Consider the following 19,319-nt stretch of genomic DNA (forward strand, 5'->3'; position numbering starts at 1 on the left):
GGGACCTTACAAGCACTTGCCACCTATGTCTAAAGCCATATCTTTTACCATTCTCCTACCAGTAGATGTCAGCACATACACAGCGGGGTGTTGGGATTTTGAGCATAACATTACTCTAGGAAAAAAAATTGACTTAACACTCAACAAGTTAAGAAGGAAAGCAGGACAGAGCGCAAGGAAGACTACTTCACAGAAGTTTTGAATCCTTTGCTTCGCAAAAAATGTAACCCTGTCCCAACTTTCTGTTCACACAAAGTTACACACATAATACAAATATAGAAGCGCAGTGGACTCAGTATCCCCAAATGAAAATAAGCGAATACTTCATTCTTCTCCTCTTCACAATCCTTAGCAGCTCCTTCTGGAATTCTGGTCATATCCCTGATAATTAAATCAACAAAAGAAGTGGGTGTTTGAGACGTACCTCAACAAAAATCTACTCCCTGGGAGAGCTGAAATGATTATTATAATATAAACCTGCCGGGCAAATCAGTTACAGACCATTCACACAACCATGCAGTTTTACCAGCTTTTGAATGTCGTTATCGATCCAGAAGAGCTTTTGCATAACATCACACTCATAAGATAATTGCCCAAGTCATTTTTGACCGGTTCCGAGTTTTTGGTTCTGAAATGAAGAGCAGAGCCAGCTTGATAATACAGTTCACTTGGACCAAAAAAAATCCAAATATAAAATCAACCGAGTGTACCATAATTCAAGCATTTCACACAGTCAATAGTTCGAAAGAAAATTTATTCTAATTTTCTCAAAATGGCTAAAAATGACTTAAGTTTCTTACTACCCGTTACACCATCTGGCGTTTAGGGCAGCAACAGAGGATCTTCAGCTCTGCCTGTTTTGGGCCATCTCGGTCAACATCCCCCACAAATGGTTCTAGAACTTCATTTCAGACTCTACTGTGTGTTTCCAGGTCACTTTGGGTCTGCCTCTCTTGCCATGTCTTTTGGCTGTCCAGTGGAGGGCAGTCATCTCCATCTACTCCTTGTTATTATGGCGGTCATGACCTCTTGCCAACATTTCCGTAAAATATCTGCGTTGGAAATCTTGTCGGGCCAGAGGATTCAGAGGAATTACCGTAAGCTGGTTGCATGAAAAGAAGATAGCTTGGCACGATCATGATCAGTCATCCTCCAGCATTCAGATCCATATAGGAGTGTGGATAGTACACAGCTGTTATACAGCTTGAACTTGGTCTGTATACTGAACTGTCCTGACTTCCAGATGTTGATCATGCATCTGTGAACAGATCTTGCCTTGCTGAGTCTGTTCATGATGTCAAAAAAATGACTTAGGCATTCATCTTAAGAGCGTGACGATAAAATTTGTAAAGTGATTTATGAAAAAAATGAATCGTTGAGATGCTGATCACCTCAAGTTCTCTCCCCTCTTTAAAAATCTCTAGGGTAGTCATTATCTCTGCTTCAGCATTCTGGTATGACATAGTCCTGCAGAGGCAAACACATGGACTTCCAGCTATCTTGTAAAGCCAGGAGCTTTCATTTCCCACAAAAGCAACAAGCAATGAGAAGGCGACATTTCATTAATTAATAAAACATAGTCAAAAATTGCTGTGCTCTGTCTGACATACATGTGAGGCAACGTGGTGAAATCAGCCGCTTGTCAATTAATAATGAAATCAAAGAAATTGGCATTATTTAGCCCAATGGGCAATTCTTTTTTTTTTTATCAACACCTTTTATGTTAATTTAAAAACATTTTTGTGAAGATTTTACTGAAAAAAAAGGGAATAAAGGCACAAAAAATGTAAATTTTCAGTTTCTTCGGACTCTCAGGCCACGGAAGTTACCAAACTTTGACACCCATTTTTTCGCTAATTTTACCTCTGAAACCAGGAGACCCTGACCTCCTTCAATCGCAATAACCCCATAAAAGCCCAAAAATTGACGAGCGTCTGATTCCACCACGTCATGACACAAATACTCCCATTTCACTACGCAAACACAACCAGGATTCATTGCACTTGGGCTTGTTTGCGTCATCTTACAAAATAATCTATGATGCAAAAAAAAAAAAAAATCTTGCTAAGCATTAAAAGCATCAGCAATTTTCTGTTCATCACAGCCCCAGCAAAGATCACAAACACAAAACCCCTGTAAAGCTCAACTTAAACAAATATCACAACTTACAAAACACTCACTTTCAACAGAAACTCATCTGTCATGCAGCTCAACGCTGCCTTCAGTAAAAATTTCAAGCCCCCTTGAAAAATGAATTATGCTTTCATAATTTAAAAAAAGATATCAGGTTTCCATGCAAACAACAAGTTCATCAAAAAATGATTTCTACTGTTTGAGAAAACAATGCTTCAACTTAAAAAAAAGAAAAGAATTAATCCTCTTACAGTCAATAACCATTCTATCCAACAAAACCCAATTTATATCACTTACACTTGAAAACAAGCATATCATTCTAAAAACTGACTTTAAACTTAGGTGTAAATAATAGTCTTCGTTCATAAATCAGAAATTTCTTCAACATTCCTTGCTATTGATTATGATTTCATTTGTTTTACTAATAAACCTTCACCATTTCGGGCAACCAATAATGACTCCATCATAAGAAAAGAAATAAAAAACGAACACTGCAACCTTATTTCAAACAATGACACCATTTACAAGTAATTTCACATTTTCCTGCAAACATCAGCGACTTCATACTGCAAAAGACTTCAATCTTCCTTTCAAATGAAAATGAGCTCATTTCTAAAACACATTTCAACTGTCCTTAATAACAATAACGATCTCATCGCCGTCTTTCATCTTATACGAGTGCACCTTTCTCTCCATAGACATGAGTCGTTCAAGGCCACAGTAGCCTTCGGGGTCAAGGTAGAAAAGTGTTAACTTTGAGGTGGGGCAGCCAGCGACGTTGCTGAGAAGTTTCTTCAGATCCTTGATGTTCTGGCTCACATCGATGTCCATCAGTTCAGAAGACTTGAGGTCGCCTGAGGAACTTTCCACCTTCACCTGGTGGAGAGCGTACACAAATAAATAAATTCTAACAGAAAGATGATGAGAAAGTATAATACTGGCAGTTATCAGTTTAAAACAGCATTAGATAAGACATAAACAAAGATAATTCACCTCATATCCTTAGTTCAAAATACATGTGGAAGGTGCAAAACAACAGTCATAAAGACTTTTCACATACCAGCCTCTCTCTCTCTCTCAATTCAAGTCCAATTGTATCGATATTCTATAGAAGAGTCCTACATTTCTTTAGTGAGCAAAATAATGACACATTTTGTTGTGTAAAAGTACTAAAACTGGTGTCCGGGCTATAATTCGGGCATCGCGATAAACAAAGTCACAAAAATTACGAAATTGCGTTTCAAAACGGAATCTAAACTTCCCATTTTCGGTGGAAACGCTTGACCCGAAAGTCAATGTTATATTAAAACCTTTATTTTAACATGGATATGTGGATTGGAATAGAATCTAAGCTAGAATTCTAGGTTGGTTCTCGAGCCGTCGCGTGCAGGGGGTGGGGGGAGCGTACGGAAGACACTTTCACAGCGCCACTGCCCACAGCTCGGTGTAGCAAAAGAGTTAAAAAATGCCAGGAGTGAAGTGTGAAGTGGGCATTTGTTAGGGCCATTGTCTTGGACAGGTGGTTGTTAGAGCAGGTTCTACTGTACTCAAAAGAATAGCTTAACCACCAGAATCACGTTTTCTGCACTCAACAATACAGAGCCTAATCGTTACACCACAGACGTGGGTAAAAGAGAACAAAAAGTTTTCTCAGTTTGTTAGTTTTTGAGTGAATGCAATCTGCAGCTTGCACTGTATGCTTTCCAGGAAGCCAAGAGTGTTTCTGGGAGTTCTAGGGTCTTTTTGTTTGTTTTTGTAAAGTGTTTTACGGCACTCGCAACTGCATAAGGTCATATGAGCGCGCGGGACACACCTAATATTTTCAGTTGGTAGGAAATTTTGAATTTTGCCCGGGTGGCGGCTGAAGCCTACTCTTATCGATTTTAGACCACCAAAGGACCTTTAACGTGCGCAACTTGCCAACGGGCCCACCGAGATTTTTCGCCCTTGTCCGAGAAGGCTAGGTGTAGATCTTTCCTACCAGAAGATCAGGGGTGTGGCTGAAAGACAGCAGTAAGAAGAAGTGAAGGAGTAGCAGTAGAAAGGCTGCAGGAGACGAAAACAGACGACAGAACACTGCTAGAGAGCAGGAAATGAGGTGAAAGGAGACAAATTTAGAGAAGAAAATTTTTCGGTCGCTACCCGAATTTGAACCCGGGACCTTTTGAATGAGAGGCCAACACCTTAACCTCTGGGCCACGAGAGCCCCCGTTCTAGGGTCTGCTAGGGTTATAATAGTTATAGCGCGTAGAGCATGCTGTTGAGCATAGATATGTGCTAAATAAAAGCAGTTTTATTATCATCATCATTATTACTATTAAGGAACACTAGGAAAAAACTAGAACGCAAACCAGCCCTCAATAGAATCCACCAGCAGAAAAGGAGCAGGACAAACCTCCTCCCCCCCCAAAGCAGAAAGACCCCCTCCCCCCTCCCCCAAACACACACCCTAAGATAAAAAATTTTTTTATGTGAGGCATCATGGTGAAATCAGGCCCTCACCAAAATAATGATATCACAGAAATCAAATTTTTGTTTTTCGGCTCAACACCTTTTATATTCAGTTTAAAAAACACACTTCTGTGTGGATTTTACTGGGGAAAAAAAGTAAAGGTACAAAATATATAAATTTGCAGGTCTCAAGTACACTCAACCTTTGTTAGTCACTGAACTTAAGAGGCCATTTTCTCGCTAATTTTATCTCTGAAATCAGGCAACCCCATTTCCTTCACTTGCAAATATCTCGACTACTATTTAAGATAGACGAGTATTTTTTTTCATCAAACAACCCCCCCCCCCCCCCCCCGCCAAATCCGCCAAATGAACAAGCTTTCTGATGACCCCAACATCTCCACATGCCCAAAAATTAACGAGCACCTGATTCCGCTGCGTCTGACACAAATTGTACTCACTAAGAGCCTGACTCTCTTCTTGGGTTTCAGCTCCACCTTGACCAGAGGGTCCAGTCTCCCGTGCTGCTGCTCCAGCTCAAAGTACCTGTGCCAGTTGCAAGAGTCATTTATCACAAGGAGCCCTTTATCAGTTCTCAAATTTTTTTATTTTTTAAAAAAATGTGGGCATGTGCAAAAGTCATTTGTCACAAGGAGCTCTTAATTAGCTCTCAACGTAACCAGCTCTCAAAATCATTAGTTAATTTCCTCAGTCTATGCGTCCATCAAAATAAAAACACTTCAAGGCCAGGCTAATGTACGAAGTTTTTGCATGGTGTAGAACCGACTCAAAAAGATCCTCGTCCACCTATTTTTAGCAAAGTGTGTTATGATTATGAGAACAACAGACAGCACAGGCACAGGCGATATATTTATTTATTTACATTTTCAGCATTGTTTTTGGTGTGTAGATCAATAGAGACATCAATAGAGACATAAGTACAGGTCTAGACAAGACTGCCTTTTTTTTTATTACGCAGAGGCAAGAGTCTATCTCTGGCGTACATTTTAGCTCATACGAGCCGGGTGAGGGGTGACCTTGGTATTGGCTAGGTCTAACTTAGCCTATTTTTAGCTCTCTCAAGAATGAAATAATGTGGGTCAAGTGCTTTAATTTAATTTTTTTTGCTGTTTTTCAGCAAAAATCTACTATTGCACAACATATTAAAATGAGATACAACTTTATCGATAATGCAAAGTGCAGTGAAGAAGCAAAAATGTACTTAAAGATGCAAATTTCCTTCTAAAATGAGTGGAATCGAGGCTTTCTTAGTCACCTGTACGGCTCATGAAAAAGCGTGCACGCAGGAAAATCGCGTAGTCAGGCAAAGGAAGTCAGTGACTAACGAAAACAAGCTCATTCGCATATGAGCCTGGCCTGCAACTGACAAAAAATGCCTGTGGATTTGGGGTCTTAACCAGCCCTCAAAATTATTTGTTTACTTCTTTTGAATGTGGTGAGTGCAAAAGTCATTTATCACAAGGAACTCTTAATCAGCTCTCAAAATTTGAAAAAAAAAATTTTTAAATGTGGGTGTGTGCAAAAGTCGTTTATCACAAAGATCTTTTAACCAAAATTATTTTAATAAAAATAATGAACATGTTTTTAAGCCCAGCACCCTCTCAACGCAACTTGGATCATTTAGGAGGCCGGCCTCCGACTGTACTTGAAAAGACCAACACAGACTGAGAGGGATACAATATCCCAGCAGAAACATCAAGATACTCAATAAAAACTCTCTCTATTCCAGAACCGAACTCGGATCTCCAGGGTAAAATGTAAGACATTGTATTTGATGCCCAACTAGTACTTGATTTCATGCAAGTTGAACCCCCCTCAAGTATAGCAATAAATTCACCCAATATTATGCGCACAACCGATAAAAACGAGCCAATTCTGAAGCCAGCGTACACCATACCCCACCCATATCATAAGTGAAGTCAGGTTATAGGTGAGTAAATACACAATAATTAACTGTTTTTATATGAAAACAATTTATAAAGTTTGTCATTTTCATTCCTTTTGTTACATACCCCCCCCCCTCCACATATAACCAACCAAGTTATGCTAAAGGCAAGCAATATACTGTATCTTTTTATGAGAACAATAAATAAAGTCTGCCATTATTACTCCTTCAGTCACACATAACCCCCTCATTATAAGCAAAGTTATTATCTAAAACAGCAGTAAATCCTATATAAGCAAATGCGAAAAGATCAAACAAGTTCAACAGTTTACATATCTAGGATATATATAACATCTGATGTCAAAAGTTCCACAGTAATAACATTAAGAATTAATTGCACTGGGTAAGGACAGTTTCAGTAAAATTAGCTCAATCCTGAAAAATAGAAACATCTCAATGACTACCAAAATGAGAGTTCTGAAATGGGACGTATGATCAACCCTTCTATATGACTGTGAATGCTGGACTGGACAATCACTAAAGACAGTGAGAATAAAATAGAAGCAACAGATTGGTTTCTTAAGAGGTTGCTGAGAATATCTTGGAAAGAAAAGAAATCAAATGAGGCAGTACATGATGAAGCCCATGTGGGCCGCTCGCTAATAAAAATAATCAGGAAAAAACAAATGCAGTTTTTGGGACACTAGAATAGACACAAAAGTCTGTAACATTTAGCTCTCCCTGGCAAAATTGAAGGCAAACGAGGCAGCCTACTTGGAGAACGTAAACAGATGGATGACAGGGAAAGATCAGGGTAATACAGCTTTTTTAAGAGCATCCAAGCAAAGGAAAGAATGGAAAACTATGATTACCGACGTCTCTCGCAGATCTGGCACTTGGTGATGATTATAAGGAACGTAATTTTTTATGAGAACAGTAAATGTGTGTGTGTGTGTGTGTGTGTGTGTGTGTGTGTGTGTATGTGTGTGTGTGTGTGTGTGTGTGTGTATGTGTGTGTGTGTGTGTGTGTGTATGTGTGTGTGTGCATTAATGTATATTGCTTGAGAAGAAAGGAAGTAGTAAGAAAGGTTTTTGAAAAATGGGTATTCCAATGTAAAGCGCATTGAGCTACTTTTTTTGGAAATGCGCTATATAAATGTTATATATTATTATTATTATATTATTAAATAAAGCTTGCCTTTGTCATTCCCTCTATTACATATACTCCATATACTATAGACAAAGAAATGTTTTTGACAAATAATACACTGTAACTCTTTTTATGAGAACAATACATAAAGCTTGCAATCCTCATTCCCCCTGTCGTAATACCTGTGAGGCTTGTCAGGCGAATCCATGTACAAGCGAATGAAGGCCCTCTCCGCATCCTCTCTCTCGTTCTCCAACACTGGACTGCCATTCAAAAAGTGGATGTTCGGAAGCAGAGCTACTGTGTGCCACCGCTTAAATTTTTCATCAAAAGCCTGAAACGGTGAAAGACAAACTTAGAATAAACTAGCTGGGCCCCCTTTCGATGAAAGGAATGATCGGTGCATTAACATCATCTGAAAGTCATTGGCCTACTATATTACACTCTACTGGAATGGAACTATAAATCTTGAGAGATGCAAAAAATTAGAAGGTCTAGATCTAAATCTATACTCTCAAAACAAAATTCGCCTCGCAAAATATCACTTCCACACCGGATTTTCTAAAATTGCATAGACAGAAGCGTCAGCCTGCAAAAGCGATCGGCGAAATAAAGAAATTTAGCTTTTTGCAGCAAAACTGTTTCAAAACTGAAAAAAACGAACGGCGTTGTGATCAGGAGAATATTTTAAAGAATCTTTAGGCGAAAACCGTATGTCGATCGATGAAGCCATTAAAAAGCCTTTTGAATAGCAAAATTCGGCCACCACAAATAGATAATTAAAGAGTCAGTCACAGGCAACCTCAAGCCCCGTTTAGACAGCGAAAGATCTCGTCAATATGTTATGGTTCAAGCAAATTCATGCAAGCTCTATCCACTTTAAAATCTTCATTATTACCCCAGCAGACCTGACAGCATTCTTAAACAATCTCAACTTCCAGGGAAGCATACAGTGCAAGCTGTCATTTTATAGGAGGTAAGTACACATATACCTCTAGGAAAGGAATCCCATTGAGACGCACATCCGTCAATGAAGGAAAATGTCGCAGCTTCTCCACATCCTCCCAAGACTTGAGCTGCGTTCTGTTCAGTCCGAGCACACTCAAAGAAGGAAAGCACATTTGAATGTCAGTTCCATTCTCAGTGGTTTCTATTTCCGTCTCGGACAGCATCAAAAACTGGAGACCTGGAAAGAAACTTCCCAGCTTGCTCAGTTCACTCCATTGAAAGACTTTATTGCGAATGAAGAACAGCTTGCGTAGACTGGGGTAGGTCAACAGAGGAGTTGAAAGACTAGATCCCGTGGAGAAATCCACCGACTGAAATTCGTTGACGCTGAGATGTAGCTCTTCAAGTCTGAAAACAACAGCAAGACAAGTAAGAACAGTCTGGAAAGCACATAGTGAAATTGGCAGAATGTGAAAAACTTTTCAATGTGTACAAATTTCACTATGTGGGTGGTATAAACAAAATAATATAAATATGTACAGAAAAAATTTTGGGACCTAAAAAATCTGTCTGGTTTGTTTGTGTTTTGCGTTGTGCCTGCTAGAATGTCCACTGAAAATTTGACCTCCTCAGACACCATATAATAGGAGTTGATATCCCCTTGAAACACATAAATGAGGACAAAATCCTCAGCTTTTGAGCAAATTTAAGCCACTGCATTTTTTCGATGAAAAAGCAGAATAGTGAATAAACACTATTACTTTTGTTCCACTTTACCATGCATGATGAAGAGACATTAGTAAAGTTGTTTGTGATGCTGAAGACAGGCGTAGGTGGTGACAGACTGAACTGGTAGTTTGTAACTAACTGTACTCTGTCTCTCCTGTAAAACCATACCACTATTAGAGGAGTAGGCATGTCCTGCTCCTTTGGCTTCGATCAAAGAGTAGTATCTGTTCCTGACTTTCCTCCACCTTGTGCCAAGTTCAAAGCGGGAGAGATACTGCATGAAGTGATCAGACTTCATCCTCAATTATATCTAGAGGATGGCAACATCCTCTTTAAAAAAATGTTTATTTTTCAAAAGCATGCCCTGCTATTTGAACTGCGAGTTTATTTGTTTACAAACCCTAACTTACACGTATACACATATATACATACACTCACTTCCAACAATCACCCCTCCCCCCCCCTTTTTTTCTCTCGTTGGGACAAATCAAAGAGATGAGAGACGTTTAGTATCAGTAAAAGTTTTACAGCACTTGCAATATAAGAAGGTCATTTAAGTGCTAAAGATTAGAGGTGTTACAAGAGAGTAAAAAACACCAAAAAAAGGAGGAGAGGAAAGGACGATAAATGTTAGATAGGAAAGAAGGAGCAAGCCACACCAGAACACCCGCCAACCACTCACTGAGGCGAGAGAACTTACAACGGGAACACATCCAAAAGTTTTATGAGAACATCCCACGTGACTAGCGTATCGTTCAGCACCAGGTGCTTAAGGCATGACGACGTCCAACAATCCAGATTCGGGAAGTCGCAGGAAATGTGGTTCTTCGTGAGGTTGAGGAAGGTCAGATGAGGTATACACCGGACAATAGCAAACACCTATCGAGAAAAAAAAAAAAAACTCCAATGAAATTGTATAACAACACGACATGGTTACCATGTCCAGCACTCTTGTCTCTACGAGGTAAGATAAGATAATACTTTACTGTCCCAGAGAGAAATTTTTCTTGGCTGCACAGGACCGTAAAAATACATGCAGGTAAACATAAAAATCTAAACTAAATTTTCATTAAAATTCAATACGAAAAGAATTTATAAAGTAAAGCTGACAAATGTACATATCACATCAGATGCATCATTCAAACACATGCAGGAATTTAATTACAAGACCTATAGAGTTATATACTTACATACTCGAAAAAGCAATACACATTGATGTTTATTCTAACAGTAGCCTTATACAAGATGCATAGCTGCAACTCAGGAATTTTTTAAAAAGGGGGAAATTCACGCAAAGGCGGAGATCTACGCGTGCTCTCCAAAGGCAGGAGTAAAACCAGTGAGATCCAGAGGCAATATATTGGAACATCTAGCTTATGTTTTAGGAAGGGAAAACTGTCATATTTGTTAACCATAAGCTAGAAATCTACTGAATTAAGATGTATTTGAAAAAAAAACTCACCCCAAAACCAAGACAGTAAGTTCATTAACAAGCATTTCACCCAGTTCGGTGACTAAAAATCCAGTGTTTGTTGCCAGCGTGCGTCTCATAAAAAGATTCCTTTCACTTTAAACTTGTGCATCGATGTAGAGCAGTATTGGATCAAAGAGGCAACACCTTTGCCACTGTACTGAGCGATTTCTTTATTGCACCAAACACAAAGAGCAGCAAGCGGCTTCTTCAATTTTCTAGAGAACTTTCAAGTTGCAAACTACCTGCTTCATTCTCATTCCAGCTCCTTTTACTTTTGCATTCCGCATCAATTTCTCTTGAATTTCTGACGTTTTCAATGACAACTCGGTGCGCTATCGCCCTGATGCTCGATCGACACTTTTGCTCCACAATAAACAATGTGAAACTAGGGCTAGGCACAGAAGAACGGAAGTAGAAAGCTACAGGCGAACAAGCGTAAGCTGTGTTCTCGTCTCTCTCCCGGTTCGGTGTTTTCCGCGGGTAAAAAAAAAAAGTAGGCCTATCGCAATTTGTGAACGAGAGTGGCCCAGCGGAGGAAGGAGGAAAGTAGCAGGAAAAGCTAGTTGAAACGGAGTGTCCGTTATTTAGTGGAAAAGTGGCAGCTATGTAGATGGTAAAAAACTTTTTGTGTATCTTTCTTTGTTTTTAGAGATACATATCTGCCGCTGCGCGATCTTACAATTTGTGTGGAAAGAGGGTGTGATGGGTTGTTTATAATGCTGTTTATCTTTTTTATACTTGTGATCTTAAACATTTCATCAATTCTAGTAAAATGATATCCAGAAATCTTGCTGGCTTTCTTAACGGTTCCGTCAAATTTTTTTTATCTTTCACCCTACAATTTCAAATCCAGCAGCAAATACAAAACAGTATCACGCTTTCAATCATATAATGGTATAAAAAGGACATAATCATAATATTATCGAGACTAAAACTTCTTAATTTCTTTAACATTTTGCAGTCACACAGCCACCAGTACACAATACCCCCATCCGGTCACCCAGCCAGGAGAGTGACTTTAGCAGACTTCTTGGGCCTGGCGCAGTGACCGGAACGGATCATTTTCACCGTCACATTACTGTGCCAGAAGACCAGAAAGTGTTAAAAGGAAAATTCTTTGATTTCTTCTTTTACGGTGTTAATTTAAGCAATAAGAGTTTAATGGCACTAGCAACACAATTAGGTCATATACATGCATTAGATTAGAAGTGGTGTTACAAAAGAACAACACAGAAAGAAAAGAAGAGATAAGGATGATAGATCTGTGATAGGAAGGATACAAACCGCATAAGAGCACCCATCAACGTACGATGGTTAAATATGGGCAATTTTTAGAGGATCGTAAGCTTTTTGTTTTAGTAACAGTAACAGTTTTATGGCACTTGCAACACAATAAGGTCAAATAAGATTATGTGTTACAAGAGAGTAATATACACAAAAAAAGGAAGGGAGATAAGGACGACAGATGTCTGATAGGAAAGAAGGAGCAAACCACACCAGAGCAGCTGCCAACTACCACCGAAAGCACGTAAACTGTTCTACAAAGATACTAAAAAAGGATGTTTAAACAGAATTCTTGGAATACAAACTGAAATAGGATACATTTTAGTTGTTGTTGTTAGCGATCCAGTAGCATCTGAGCATTAACTCTTCTGCATGATGCCATTCGGTAATAGCTGAATGTCTGTTCTAATCGTTGTCTTGAGGAGTAGAGGCAATTAGATGTGTGGGGTAGCTTGGGAAGAAAACATCCCTTTAATCAGTTAGTTTTCTACAGAAGAACAGATGATGTTCCACAGTCTCTGAGGGGTAGTCCCATAGTGGGCAAGCAGCAGACAGCTTTACGCCAATTAGGTAGAGATTTTGGTTGAGGGGTACATGTTGTGTTATAAGTTGGAAGATTATGGATTGATCTCCCCTCCTCAACTCATTGATTGGATCTTTGACCTGTAGTTTATTCATGTGGCCATACATCATCCTTCCTGTCGTACCTGTAACCCAATCATTCATCCAGTCTTTCTTGAGGTTTGACTTGATCATTTGGCAGCAGGTGGTGTAGTCAGTAGGAATTTCTGGCAGAGGGAGGCTAGCTCCTTTCTTTGCTAGAGCATCAGCTCTTTCATTTCCCGATATCCCAGTATGGGCAGGAATCCATTGTAGGACTACTCTGACTTGGTGCCTACTTATCAAATTATGTAGACTCCAAATCAAGTGCAATATATCTTTGTTCACATCAGTCCCACTCTCAAGTGTCTGTAGTGTTGAAAGGCTGTCTGTAAAGATAACGATGTCTGTGGTAGCAAGTGGGTTAATTTCAAACAAGTAGTTGATATAGTTTGCTGTATTGGTGAAAGCCTGTTGCTCGGCAATGAAATTGGAGCAGAACGACCTGCTGGAATTAAAGACTTCTTTTTTTATCCCACTGGTCAAGTTGATCACTGACCCATATCCAGCGTTGATTGTTGCCTAAAAGGCAGATCCATCAGTGTATGAGTGGATCCATGTTGGTGGATTGGAATCAATTGTTTCAAGGGCAGAATATTTTAGTGCCACAGGATATGTGTTTTTATTGCTCTTGTCCAAAAGTGTTTTCCTAATTTCTGGCTTTGCTATGGTGAGATGTGGTGGGAGAGTTAAGGGAACTCTTTCCAGAGGTTCTAGTTTTTCAGGGAGGTGATGTTTTTCTCGGAGATTGAGAACAGTGTCAAGTACAGATTTTGTATTTTTTAGTCTTTGATTAGGTTCCCATTTGTCAACAAGAATTCTATTTCGGTGGTTATTTTCTAGCCTTTTAGATCTTTCATAAACAAACAAAAAAATCATATTCAGTTCTTAAAAATATTGTCATGGACAGATTACATTTTATTACATCTCGTAGTCGAAGCGTGAAACATCCACATCGCAAAACATCGTTTTTGTCTGCGTCTGACTTTTCTCCAAATTCCAGGGAGAGGAGTCTTTTTTTTTTGGTAAGTGTTTTATGGCACTAACAACTGCATAAGGTCATATGAGAGGAGTCTGAAAAATGTGAGTCTGGAAAATGAAATATTGGAAGAACTGCTACACTCATGATAAATTCCTGAGGCTTTGTGGCACATTTTGTCTTACCCTCAAGTGCTAGACTAATCTGTGTATGGCCTTTTGTATATTGACAGTATGCATGATACAGCTTTGCTTGGGCAATAGACAAAGAGGAAGTAGATTGCCCAGGTAGTACCCCCCCCCCCCCCCACCCCCTCAACAGATCTTGACTTGCTCCAAAGGAGAAACATAATCTATAGTTTTCTATAGCTCTGTGCCTATACCATTCAATCCTCCAACAACTTTTTAACTCCCTGGTTCAGGGTCCACTGCAGTTCCATTTTGCTGCCTCAGAATTACAAAGTTTTATCTGGCATTTTTGGCCGTTTTGAGTTACTGAGACCATGAGATCAGAAGCCAAATGCTCTATCTGCTCTATCAAAATCATAAAATTATTCTAAGTAATTATATGCTTATGAAAAAGCCTGTTATGTTGTGAAACTCAAAAGTTTTTACTTATGTCAAATTTCTCAAACTCAGGTATTGACCAGATAAAATTTGGTCATTTTAAAGAAGCAATTTGCTTACTATCCCCATTTTCCTCTACTTCTTTTGTATGTTTGTCACTCTCTTGTGAACTGCTATTTCCGGGGTGCCTTGATGGTAGAAGCAGACTTTATGCTGTTGAGGCTAGAGTGGTGAGCAAGAGTAAGCCTGATTCCCCGTTTTGACTTCTCTGTTGACATCCACCCCTTGGCGCTCATACAACCTTTTGCAGTTGCGAGCACCGTAAATCCTTACTTAAACTAACTCACCTCCTCCCACTTTTTGATATGGTTCTCCATGAGGTCAAGTTCCTGAACTTTCTGGCACATTCGCTGGATGAGTTGAGGATCTCCGGCCACACTGATTTCACAGCCGCTCATGGTCACTTGTCGGGGCAGCATGATGGAACCTGATGCTGTTCACGAGATGAAACAGAAAAAAAAGAGACAACTTTATTTAGCCTTATCCAGCTGAAAAATTTTTTGTAATTAAGAGTTAAAGTTAAGGGGAACACATTGACACACAATTAGAGTAAAGAGAAACACAATTAACAAAAAAAATGGTCATCCAGTGCAGAAAAAAAGCAAGACAGATGAAAACAAAAGAGGGATAGGATAGAATAATAGTAAGACCTCCACTGGAGCAATCCAAAGATCCACAAACTTCATTTACAATGGAAATTTATTCATAATGAGGGCAAAAATTCACAATAGCAGTGTCCCTCACCTTGTGTGTCCTCAATGTGTAAACATAACTACTTTACTTGTTAGACACTATTCAAGAAGACAGAGTAAATCATCCCTCCAGTCTTGGATATCAGGTTTATTTTGTTTTTAGATTTTTAAAATAATGTTTTAATGTTTTACAGTGCTCGCAATAGCATAAGGTCATCTGAGCGCGCAGGACACACCAAACAATTTCAGTTGGTAGTAAATTTGCTCGGGTGGCGGCCAAAGCCTACTCTTATCGATTTTGGACCACCAAGGGATCTTTAATATGCGCAACTTACACACGGGATCTCCAAGATTTGTCTCCCTTGTCTGAGATGGCTAGGTGTTGATCTTAACTACCATAAGATCAGCGGTGTGGCTGAAAAACAGCAGTAAGAAGGAGCCAAGGAGAAGCAGTAGAAAGGCTGCGGAAAGCCCAGAGGAGGGGGCTAAAGGAGGTGAGAGGGCGTGGGCAGAAAGCAGACGACAAAACATTGTTAGAGAGCAGGAAAGGCTGTGAAAGGAGAAATTTTAGAGGAAAATTTTTCCTCCCTATTCGGATTCGAAACCCAGACTTACTGAACGAGAGGCAAATATCTTTACCTCTAGGCCGTGAGAGCCCCCTATCAGGGTTTTTAAGAAAGTGTCTTAAGTATTTTATAAAAGACTCTTTTTTAAAAATGTGACCACTTCAAAAAATTATGAAAAGCTACCCATGACTTCTGGCCTACTCTACTTTCTCTAATACATGTATGTAGAACAATTCTATTGTATGAAAGAAGTTTTTGTTATTCTGCTCAAGCGAAACAAACGTATTTTATTTTTGGATTGAACCTTAATTGGTCGCTTTTAAGACAAGCAGGGGTTTCCACAAATCATGACCTACACCAAAAGTGGGCATTGCCCTACCTATAGGAGAAGTTTGGTTTCATTGGCGTGCATATTTGTTTGGTTATAGAGAAAGTTCCCCTTGTATTTTAAAGAAACTGAATAAGGGGCAAAAACTTTACCTTCAATTTTCTCAAAACAGCATTTTTCGGGATAACCTCCTTGTGCTTAAAAGCGACCAATTTAGTTAAGGGCATTCAAATCTCTCTTGAGTTGACCGAATCAATACACGAGCCTTTCTTCCGATTCTTAAGTTCTGGCAGTTACATCACAAATAGCCTTTTCCCCAATACTGACAAAAAGATTATTCCACTTCCTGTCTTTTTTTTTAGTAAGGCTTTACGGTGCTCGCAACTACATAAGGTCATTAAATGAGTGCCAAGGGGTGGATGTCAACAGAGAAGTCCAAACGGGGAATCAGGCTTACTCTGCCCACCTCTCTAGCCTCAACAGCATAAAGTCTGCTTCGACTTTCAAGGCACCCCGGAAATAGCAGATCACAAGAGAGTGACAAACATACAAAAGAACAGGAGGGGAAAAAGACAATAGTAAGGATGAAGAAAGAATAAGCAGCAGTTCCCCCTATGTTGTTCTGGCACAGTATAAGCATGACATTGATGAGTTACAATTCTACTGTGCATAAGAGCACTTTTGTTTGTTTGTTTGTTTTTGTAAAGTGTTTTACGGCGCTCGCAACTGCATAAGGTCATATGAGCGCGCGGGACACACCTAATATTTTCAGTTGGTAGGAAATTTTGAATTTTGCCCGGGTGGCGGCCGAAGCCTACTCTTATCGATTTTAGACCACCAAGGGATCTTTAACGTGCGCAACTTGCACACGGGCCCTCCGAGATTTTTCGCCCTTGTCCGAGAAGGCTAAGTGTAGATCTTTCCTACCAGAAGATCAGGGGTGTGGCAGAAAGACAGCAGTAAGGAGGAGCCAAGGAGTAACAGTAGAAAGGCTGCAGAAAGTCAGGAGCCCAGAGGAGGGGGCAAATGAGGTGAGGGGGTAGGGGCAGAAAGTGGAAATGAAAGCAGACAACAGAACATTGCTAGAGAGCAGGAAAGGAGGTGAAAGGAGACAATTTTAGAGAAGAAAATTTGTTTGGTCGCAACCCGGATTCGAACCCGGGACCTTTGAATGAGAGGCCAACACCTTAACCTCTAGGCCACGAGAGCCCCCAAGAGCACTTTTAATATCCCCCATTTTGGAATGGCCTAAAGACATTTGTTAGTAGCACTGCCCTGGTTGGGGATATTCCACTTCCACAATAAACATCCACCGAGGATAGCAATAAGGGTTTATCCAGGAAGCACTGAAAGAATTAAAGTAATTGTTCCTTCCAATAGAAATTTGCATGAGAAAAAGAGAAACATTACTAAAGGTGACACTAAACACAGCAACAAACACTATATCATTTGACAGAAGATTTTTCGTTTTAGTAAGTGTTTTAAGGCACTTGCAACACAATAAGGTCATATAAGTGCCGAAGAATATAGGTGTTATAAGAGAGTAACAAACACCAAAAAAAAAGGAGGAGAGATAAAGACGATAGATGTTTGATAGGAAAGAAGAAGTAAACACACCAGAGCATCCGCCAACCACCCACTCATAGAAGATTTATTCATCATGTTTCATAAACATTTTTTAATAGAATAGGGTCCACAAGAGGCAAGGAAATGCTTACCCGTCATTTTTACAGGCCCTCTCTTGGGTACTAAGACCACATTTCCAACAGCATCTGCAACATGTGTGTCATCGTTGTACTTTTGGTGGACGGCCAGAACAAAGCTCTTCAGCATTTCGGTGACCCCTTCATCCCCGCCACTTTCTTCTTTGTTGACATCACACTGGGGACCTGAAGAAGTCTGCCGGAGTTCGCTCTGACTTCCTGATGTTCCAACCTCTAATGCTGCTGAGGCAGACTTACATACTAGAGCAAATTAAAAAGAGAAATTATTAATTCTTTTCAGATAAAGCAGAGCACAGAAATGATACAAATACACCTATTTGCTACCTAGTACCTAAGAACTACAAAGTTCTTTCTGCTCGATGTCTGGTTTTGAGAAATTTGATGTCACAATATTTCATTTTAACAATTTGTCAAGCTTTTTCAAAAGCAATTCTTTGAATATCTTGATGTTCATGATGAACCCAAGAGTGAGTGTCCATCTTTGGTCAGTGATGATTTGATAAACAAAGTTGACACTAAGGTAAAGAAAGACAGGCTTTAACCTTTCCTCACTCTCTTCAAACTTTCCTGAGATTTCAAGGTCGCTTCTGCAAGAAATCGTCACTGGCCATTCGGGTTACCAAAGGTGCGCTCACGTTGGTTACCCAAACAGCTGACACAAGTGCATAAGGATCAATGGGCTGCCAGCGCATTGACATTCCTGACACGTTACAATGACGAAGGAGATGACTTTCTAACTCATGTTGTGACAGGGAATGCAACGCTGTTGCACCACTCCACACCCGAATCAAAGCAGAAGTTGGTGCAGTGGAAACATACGGATTCGCCCCAGCCAAAAAAGTTCAAGCAGGCTGCGTAAGGAAAAAAAGTCGTGTGTACAGTGTTTTTGGACAGGCAAGGAGTGCTTTTAGTAGAATTTTGGGGAATGGGATGACAACTCTGATGTGTATTGTAACACACTTAAAATACTGCATTGAGTGATTCAAAGCAAAAGACGCTGAATGCTTTTTCGGATGGGAACAGTTGAAGCACCCATCGTACAGCCCAGACCTAGCTCCGAGTGACTTTCATCTGTTCCTGCATTTGAAAAAGTTTTTGGTCAGGCAGGACTTCGACTCAGACGCTGATCTCACAGGAGAGACTCAACATTTGGCTGACATTGCAAGCAGCAGCTTTCTACGATGAAGGCATTCAGAAGCTCGTCCCACGCTACGATAAATTTCTCAACAGTTCTGGTGATTATGTGGGGGAAGTAGTCATATGTATGAGGTATTTGAAAAATAAATAGTTTTAATTGGGAAAATTATTTCTTTTATAATTATTTTAAAACGGTACTTACTTTCAGGACGTCCCTCGTAATTCTGAGGTAACCCACTGTTGACTTTGTGAATATTTTAGACAGCAATAGATGTGTATGTGAGACACAAAACCCATGTGCCAGCATCTGCACCCAGCTATAGACAGTGAAAGATCTTGTCAGATTGTTAATGTTTGAGCGTTTAATCAGTAGCTTGCACTGTGTGCTTCCCCGGAAGCAGAAAATGTTTCTGAGTGTTCTATGGTCTGGTGGGGTAATAATATATTTATTGTAAAGCGCATATAGAGGTAGCTGTAGAGCGGGGTTATGTGCTATACAAAGTAATGCTGATTATTATCATTATTATTATAA

General features: G+C 39.7%; 1 protein-coding gene across 1 annotated transcript in view; it reads right to left on the reverse strand.

Moving 5' to 3' along the window:
• Window positions 1–1,862: 1,862 nt before the first annotated feature.
• LOC101847085 (tubulin-specific chaperone cofactor E-like protein) overlaps window positions 1,863–19,319 on the reverse strand; it is a gene marked incomplete in the record, with an annotated part of 26,507 nt that continues 9,050 nt past the window's right edge. The window contains 7 exon segments of the mRNA XM_013091334.2: window positions 1,863–3,009; window positions 5,046–5,130; window positions 7,823–7,974; window positions 8,633–8,996; window positions 10,018–10,196; window positions 14,628–14,773; window positions 17,645–17,890. Coding sequence (XP_012946788.1) covers window positions 2,758–3,009; window positions 5,046–5,130; window positions 7,823–7,974; window positions 8,633–8,996; window positions 10,018–10,196; window positions 14,628–14,773; window positions 17,645–17,890 — 1,424 coding nt within the window.

This window comes from Aplysia californica, unplaced genomic scaffold, assembly GCF_000002075.1.
Source record: "Aplysia californica isolate F4 #8 unplaced genomic scaffold, AplCal3.0 scaffold00033, whole genome shotgun sequence".
In the NCBI taxonomy this organism is placed as follows: Eukaryota; Metazoa; Mollusca; class Gastropoda; order Aplysiida; family Aplysiidae; genus Aplysia; species Aplysia californica.